This window comes from Penicillium oxalicum, chromosome I, assembly GCF_001723175.1.
Source record: "Penicillium oxalicum strain HP7-1 chromosome I, whole genome shotgun sequence".
Lineage (NCBI taxonomy): Eukaryota > Fungi > Ascomycota > Eurotiomycetes > Eurotiales > Aspergillaceae > Penicillium > Penicillium oxalicum.
The window spans coordinates 5,091,275-5,098,879 of NC_064650.1; the positions used below are offsets into that span (position 1 = coordinate 5,091,275).

At 52.7% G+C, this 7,605-nt stretch overlaps 3 protein-coding genes across 3 annotated transcripts; 1 reads left to right on the forward strand and 2 right to left on the reverse strand.

The window, feature by feature from the left end:
- Positions 1-281: 281 nt before the first annotated feature.
- Positions 282-512, forward strand: POX_a01678 (uncharacterized protein; the record flags this gene model as incomplete). The annotated part of the gene is made up of 1 exon (XM_050110604.1): positions 282-512. One exon carries the CDS (start codon positions 282-284, stop codon positions 510-512), a length of 231 nt encoding a protein of 76 aa, XP_049974372.1.
- A 564-nt stretch (positions 513-1,076) lies between these two features.
- Positions 1,077-2,865, reverse strand: POX_a01679 (Beta-apo-4'-carotenal oxygenase; the record flags this gene model as incomplete). The annotated part of the gene is made up of 4 exons (XM_050110605.1): positions 1,077-1,444; positions 1,502-2,301; positions 2,414-2,644; positions 2,723-2,865. The coding sequence occupies 4 exons, from the start codon at positions 2,863-2,865 to the stop codon at positions 1,077-1,079; spliced, it is 1,542 nt and encodes a 513-aa protein (XP_049974373.1).
- A 1,184-nt stretch (positions 2,866-4,049) lies between these two features.
- Positions 4,050-5,915, reverse strand: POX_a01680 (Isocitrate lyase; the record flags this gene model as incomplete). Its single annotated transcript, XM_050110606.1, has 4 exons — positions 4,050-4,410; positions 4,508-5,403; positions 5,478-5,633; positions 5,712-5,915. The coding sequence occupies 4 exons, from the start codon at positions 5,913-5,915 to the stop codon at positions 4,050-4,052; spliced, it is 1,617 nt and encodes a 538-aa protein (XP_049974374.1).
- Between the last annotated feature and the right edge of the window lie 1,690 nt (positions 5,916-7,605).

Consider the following 7,605-nt stretch of genomic DNA (forward strand, 5'->3'; position numbering starts at 1 on the left):
TGAATGTATGCGGAATTGAAGCCTCCATACATTCAAAGATTTCCAATCTTTGCCAAAAAAAAAACACCTTCCAAGCCCCGTCTTCCTGCGCGATGTACGCAGCTGTCTACCGAAACTTGAATGGGACTCGTGGAAACGAAGATCAACCGAGGCCCAAGTCCACACCCGTATCGAAAGTACACCTCCTCTTCCACGAACCTGACCGAGTCAAAAGTAAACAGTCGTACATCGAAAAATCATCCAATTATTGACAGCATAATCAATTTTTGCAATTTAATTACATGAAGTCACCTGCAACTCAAAAACCTACTAGAGCTCACAGGCCAACCCCTCTCACAAAAAGGAGTAATTCTCCGTTCCACACATATAAATGGGAAGGGCTTCGTATATCTTGCACCTGCCATTGGTTGCATTCCTACCACCATGTGGCACTCAAAGTTTCGATGATCGCTTTTCAAGCGCTTGAAGGACGAAGTAGGCAACTACAAAGTTTGTTAGAAGGATCTTCATGAAATGTAGCTCTTTTGGGCCAGGGGGGATGTAGCACCGTGCGTGCATCACACAGGACATGGAGGCAAGCGGATTCACAGATTATAATTAAGCATTTATAAAGGCAGGGGGTGTGTGTGCGCGCGTGTCTCAAATAGGAGAGCAGATCTGGGGAATCTTCAAAGCATAATGACCAAAAATTGTAGACATAACGGGGCGTATTTTAAATCAACGGGCGACTTTGAGAGGGTGTACGTTGAAAAAGAGAGTGGTGAGCCTCCAGCACCCATTGGCCAACGTTGGCAAGAATCATGCCGATGCTGGAAGGGCATGGTCGTCATCAACTTCCATGGACTGTCGCCGTCACATCATCTTTCCCAATCTGATCGGACTCAGTGCCCATGCGTGTCTCATCCAAAAAAAGACGGTACAAAAGGGTCGGTGATGACGCGAAGCAAACAATATCGAGGGCACAGACTGTGTAGATGAAAGGGAGAAAGAGAAGGCATATTCAAGCACGTGGGGCTTGAAATCACGACCGAACGCGACAGGGAGAGACAGGGAAGTAGATCATGTCTGAGGGGGTTTTACTCACTGGCAGCAACAACCGCAGCGCGGCCAGCTCCGGCTTTGGCGCTCCCACCACCCAAAGTCAGGATATAACGTAGCCAGCCAAGAGTCACTTTCTTGCCACTGCGGTCAAAGTCGGGCACCATGGCGCTGGCTGCCTTGAACTTGCTCAATTTACCGGCATACGGCGGGTAGCGGATGGACAGAATGGACTCAAGCCAGCCTGGGCTGCTGGTGATAGGGCGACGGTGCACCCAAACATCGAAGCTGGAGCGGCCACGGTAAGAACCGTAACCACTCTCACCAACGCCACCGAATTGCAGTGTAGGGATATGCAGAGCTGCGTCGTTGCAAGACACACCACCCGAGCGGGTAGAGGAGATGACTGCTCTGGAAGTCAGTATCGAAGGATGTGGCTAGAGACGCCAGTGGGTTCACATACTCTTTTCCACTTCGGCTTTGTTACCGAAGGGGTACAGACCAAGCGGGGTGCTCTGCACGCCGTTGGCGAGTCTGATCGCCTCATCGAGATTCTCGACGGGCAGAATGGGGATGAAAGGACCGAAGCTCTCTTGTGTGCACATGGAATCCTCCACGGAGTCGACCTGGACCACCGTGGGCTCAATGAACAGCGTCTTTTCGTCCATGGTACCACCAAGCAGAATCTTGCCCTTGGTGTTGTCGAGCATGGACTTCAGGCGCTGGAAGTGAGTCTCATTGACGATCCGGGAGTAGTCGGGCGAGCCCTTGGCACCGTTGGGGTAAAACTCCGCGTAGGCCTTTTTGAACTCCTCCACGACCTTGGGCACAAGCTCCTTCTCGACAAGAAGATAGTTCTGCGACGTACAGATTTGACCCGCATTCAGAACCTTGCCCCAGAGCATGCGACGCGCGACCAGACGTGGATCGGCATGCTTGGAGACAATGGCCGGGTTGATACCGCCCAGCTCCAGCACCACGGGGGTCAAGTGAGGAGCGGCAGCCTTGGCGATGATGCGACCTACGTTGGCACCACCGGTGAAGAAGATCTTGTCCCAGCGCTCGGCCAACAGAGCCTGCGTCTCGGGGACACCACCTTGAACAACAGCATAGCAGGATGGGTCGAGGGCGGCTTCGCAGATTTTCTGCATCACGGCGGCGCTGCGGGGCGCATTTTCGGAAGGCTTGATCACGACGGTGTTACCAGCAGCGATGGCGCCGATGACGGGGCCCATAGTCAACTGGAAGGGGAAATTGAAGGCACTGCGCAAAGTGGCGGAGCAATCTATTAGCCTTGATTTGCTCGATGACTGCACCCAAGGGAGAAAATCTCCGGCTAAGCTGCAGGGGAATGCTTGAGAAAATCATGACTTACCCAATGACCAAAACACACCCCAGAGGATCCTTGCGAATCTTGGGGCTCATGAACGTAAAGGTCAAATCAATGTCTGGCGCCTTTTCATCCTTGACCCATTTGTGTAGATTGCGAGTAGTAAAGACAATATCGTTGAGCAGCCAGCTGCTCTCTGCCACCTCGGCTTCGAATCGTGGCTTGTTCAGGTCCTGGGCGCAGGCCTCGACGATTTCCTCCTCATGGTCCTTGATGCTATTATCCGGCGACGGTGTCAGCTCCCGTCCAATCCATCCACTTTTGCTGCCCCTTCTGCTGCTCGGTTCCACTTACGCCCAATAGAGCTTGCGCAGCTGAACGAGACGAAACTCGACATCGCGCGTCTTGTTCTCGAGGAAGGCCTTTTTGGTGGTGGCGATGCGCGCAGGAATGGCCTCGAGCGAGGTGAATTGCAGCTCGGGTAGTTGCACACCCATTGTAAATTGAACCTGCGGTCGGAAAGGGGTGAGTTTGTCTTTTTGAAGGCCCGGTGATCACTGTTCCTCGATAGGTATTTGACAGATCACAGAATACAAAGGTTGGCAAATCTCCAAAGCAGCTTGAATGGTCGAGACTCTCTTTCCCCTCGCCAGTGAGCACCGGCGCAGAGACCCGTTTTAAGCAGATGCCGGACAAGGCCGAGTTCTCCGCACCGAATGAGTTGAGTGGCACATGGACCAAAGCGTACCCGAGCTCGGCCTCTTTTTGCTTAAAAAGGGTTGGTTCCAGGTCATTGCTCTGCCGCCCCCTGATGGTGGACGAAGGTACTGTGAGAAGCCGACAATCTCACCGTTGATGAGGGGTACAGAAGTACGCTGCTCAGCAGAATATGATTCTAACGCTGATAGCTCCCTGACTCCCTCGGAGTGTGGGTGTTTCTCTAATTTGGAGTCCTTCACGATTTCCGCATGCTGGACCGCTTCACGGGTCATCCTGAGGTCCCAGATGGACCCAGTGCGACCATCGTTCAGTCGAACCAACTCCACCGGCGTTCCAGACTAACAGCCGCGGCTTCAGATCAATGATCAGCCCCACCGACAGTACTAGTGCACGGGCATTTCACATGATCACCAGTCTATATGTTTGGATCAGCAACAGAGAGGGTTTCCCACGATGGGGACAACCTCAATCGATTTATGCTTTATACGGTTTGTATTCGAATGATGACGGCATGGACTCAGGGGCGGCGGCTCTGCTGTACTCCAAAGGCGTAAAACGATGCACATGCTATTTATTAAAAGGGTCCACCCGAGCAATTTCAATGGAACTCGATCCCGATCAAATTCCATGTAGGGCCTGTCTTCGAGACGATGGAGATGGGAAAGTGAGCATGCCCACAGAGCTGTCTTAAAAGAAAGAGCAACTATTGTCCCAGAAGCGGAGAGGTCTCTCCAAGGCCAATGTTACTAGAGAACAGAAGTTGAAAGACTTATCGACTTGGAAATGTAACATTCAAGAGAAATTTGAAACGACCAAATCGGGACAAACGCCGCTATGAATCCAGATGGAGAATAGGCCCTTTCAATGACGAATAAAGGGGGAAAATGAGAAACACATGGGAAGACTCAACATCAAACTTCTACCTACGGGCCCGCTCGGGGGGGGGGGGGGGGGCATCCCTTTAGTTTTTGAACTGATCCTCAGTCACACCTTTACCCATGGCAGCCGTACTACTCACACCGCCAGAGACCATCTTGAGCAGGTTATCCACGTAATTGGCACCACTCCATTTTTGGTGCGTGACCACGTCGACGCCCTGTTCCATCTCCGGCTCCTGGACCATCTCGCCGTAGGCACGCATGCCATTCTGCGAGTAGGCCTTGGCAAACTGGTGTGAGATGAGAGCAGTGGTGTGCAGACCGGCCAGGGTGATGAACTGCCAGCAGTATCCCAACTGACCCAGGCGCTTGATGTAGGTCTCTTGCTCGTCGCGAGGCATGGCCTTCTTCCAGTTGAAGGAGGGAGAGAGGTTGTAGGCAAGCCTATGGAGAGGAAATGGCGCGTCAGTATGAAGGTTTGGGTTTGGTTTCGATCCGACTTGTCTGCGGAGGGGCCAGGGAAATGGGAGAATCAACTCACTTCTGCTCGGGCCAGACGGCGTGCACGCCGTCGGCAAACTCCTTCGCCTGGTTGTAATCGGGCAGCTTACTCTCCATCCAGATCAGATCGGCGAACGGAGCATACGCCACAGCCCGGTTCACAGCGCACTGAGTACCACCCTGGTAACGGTAGAAACCTTCACGGGTGCGGGGAGCATCCCAGTTCCAGTAGATGTCGACTCCGGTCAAGTTCTTGGCAATAGCGCGAGCCTCATTGTTGCTCTTGCCCTTGGCAGCCTTGCGGTACTGCTCGATCAGGCTCTTCTTATTCGAGTGGGTCCCGGCGTTGATGGCATCCTCCACGGCATCATCAAAGAGCTTGAGGCCAGCCTGGGCGGTCCACTGGTCCTCAATGGCCTGCAGCTCGGGGCCATTCTTGCCAGCCTGTTCGGCAGCGACCATGAGATCGTTCAGGGCCTGAAGGCTGGGGTTGGTAGAGCCGACAATGAAGGCATGGTCACGGTGGTCGATGGTGGAGGTGATGAGGGTGGCGGCTTCAGAGTCTGTGCGAGCAATGGCGAGGAGGTCACTGCCCATGATATCGGCCTGGGCACGAATGGCAACGAGACGATTGATGTGTTCGCTGATGGGAACGAGCACCTTGCCGGCCATGTGGCCGCACTTCTTGGTACCGGGAGCCTGGTCCTCGATGTGAATACCAGCGGCTCCCCGCTCGACGAACAGCTTGGTCAGCTTCATCACGGCAGTCAGACCACCGTGGCCAGTGTCGGCATCGGCAATGATGGGACGGAGGTAGTCCACATTGGCAACCTTGGAGCGCTGTTCCTTGGGGGTTGTGATGCGTTCCTCCCGCTGCTTTCGGTCGTGGAAGAGCTGAGCCATGAATAATTGGTTGACCTTGCGGGGAACAGTGTCCTATATAGAGAGGTGGTCATCAGTATTGCACCTCCACGCCTCGATCCTTCCAGGAGGTGTCTATATCTACATACCATAGGGTAATCGGCAAGGTCAGGAGAGGGCTCGTCGGTAGACGAGGCAGTTGAGGAGCTCTGCCATCCAGAGACGTAGATGGTATCCAGGAACTTGCACATCTGCGTGATCATTGTGGGCTCCAAGCAGCCATATGTGTAGCTGGCCTCCTTGTTCTGCTCGGAATTATCGTGCATCAGCGGTCTGTGTTCCATACCTCACACACATCTTGTCCCCACCATCCGAATTCTTACCTGCCAGTTCTGTTCCAAGATGCCCCAGAGCTTCTTGGCCTGCACGATGGAGGGATAGTCGATGGTCAAGTTGCCACGCTTGGCCACAATCTGCTCGGCTGTGAAGGGACGCTTGGTGAAGCGCCATCGGGAGTCTTTCCACCAGTTCTTCACGGCTTCAACTTCCTCCGCAAACTTGCGGTCTTCATCCTCGTGGAGGCCCATGGTCACGGTGATGTGGAGATTATCAGGCACAGGCGATGGATCACTGCGCAACGGTATCGAATTACTGAAGGGATCAGAAGAAAAGAAAAATAGACAATTCGATTAATGATTCAAGGCTGAAGTCCACAATTCAGAATCACGAGAGTATTCCCCAATAGAAAAAGAAGGCTCTTTCACAAGACCGAGGGGAAACCCCGGGGGTACTTATTTACCTTTCGTCCATGCGTCACCCGCAAGTCAATATGGTCGGTAAACGCTCGGCTTAGCGGGTGAACAGCTTGTGGTCAAAACCCTGGAAGCCTAGGCATTCCCGTTGACCAACATGGTCAGCTCGATCTCATATCCAGTAGAATTTCCGCATTCATGAGTCTGGCTCCGAAACCCGGAAGGCGGGTGCGGTGGTTCGGAAGAGAGGATCCAACCTCTGGAGATCCTCGGTCTAACGGACAGCTGGGCTCGGCGCCTCTACTTACTTTAGTACTCATGCAGCTCTTGCCGCAGAAGTACTCACCCGCGTTGATGAGCCTTGCGACCAAAGCACCGCATGTCTTGAGTCTTTATTTAAAATCGGGATCTCTCCAACTTGAGTCGCGCTGTAAATCTTGTCTTCTTATTTGAGATGATAGTCAAGAGAACCTAAGCAAGCCATGGGATGGAAGAAATCGGCGTCAAGTCGTGAAGAAAGTTTAAATGACGTCGCCCGACACATGCGTGACAAACGTGACAGTACGCTGCTACTTTCACATGCGGCTGGAGTCGGAGCTCCTGGAGATGATGCGGAGGGTTAGCTGATTTACCCCCCCCCCCCCCCCCAACATCAGATTGGGTAAAATTGAGACCTTCGCATCATCCAGTGAGACTTTATCTTTCGTGTTCATGTGATTTTTGATGACTTGCACTGATGTTGTAGTCTATTTGTACAAGCGACTCTAGTCCATCCCGAAGGCGAAAAAGGGGACTTGCGTCTATGGACTGTAATTTTGCTTCGGTCTCCGAGCCCGCAATACGGTTCTGTCATGCCCCGGTATTCGATGCCATCGTGCTCCACAGTCCGCTGAGACGATGCATGTAGACTACAACTGTACTGGCAATTGGGTATACCATGGACTAGAGCAGGACACACCACATCCCGACATCGAAAGACGTGTTACCCAGCTCTCTATACTCTTGAAGTTCTAAAAGCTTTTTTCCTGGTTATCAAGGCGATCGATGCGTACGCCATTGCTAATGTCCTTGGGGACCGATGTTCTAGGTTTTGCCTGGGCTGTACATACTGCCAAAGTTCCCATTAAGCATTCGTATTTCTGGCATCTCACCCTAGTAGTAAATAGTAAGTAGCTCACAGGAGGTACTGCCCATCTGACGAAAAGTACGGTACACTTTGAAACAATTCCCCTCTTCTCTCGTCAACTTGCTCACGATGTCACCACTAGCCTCGGAACTTGAAAATTCAATTTTGGGAAATCCAGCGGCTTGGTATCTCGTTTTCAAAAGACCGATAGCGGAAAGACAATCAATTGACTAGGAACTGATATGGTTGTGGTTCTGGGAGATGAGTCAGACAAAGTGAGCTTCGGAGGCGCGCGCGCGTCCACCCATTCCAGAAGGTCCAGGTTGGACCTCGGCTCAACCGTCGCAGTCTGCTCCCAGACTATTTCTCCGGGGCGAGAGAACATTGGCTTGTTTTGGA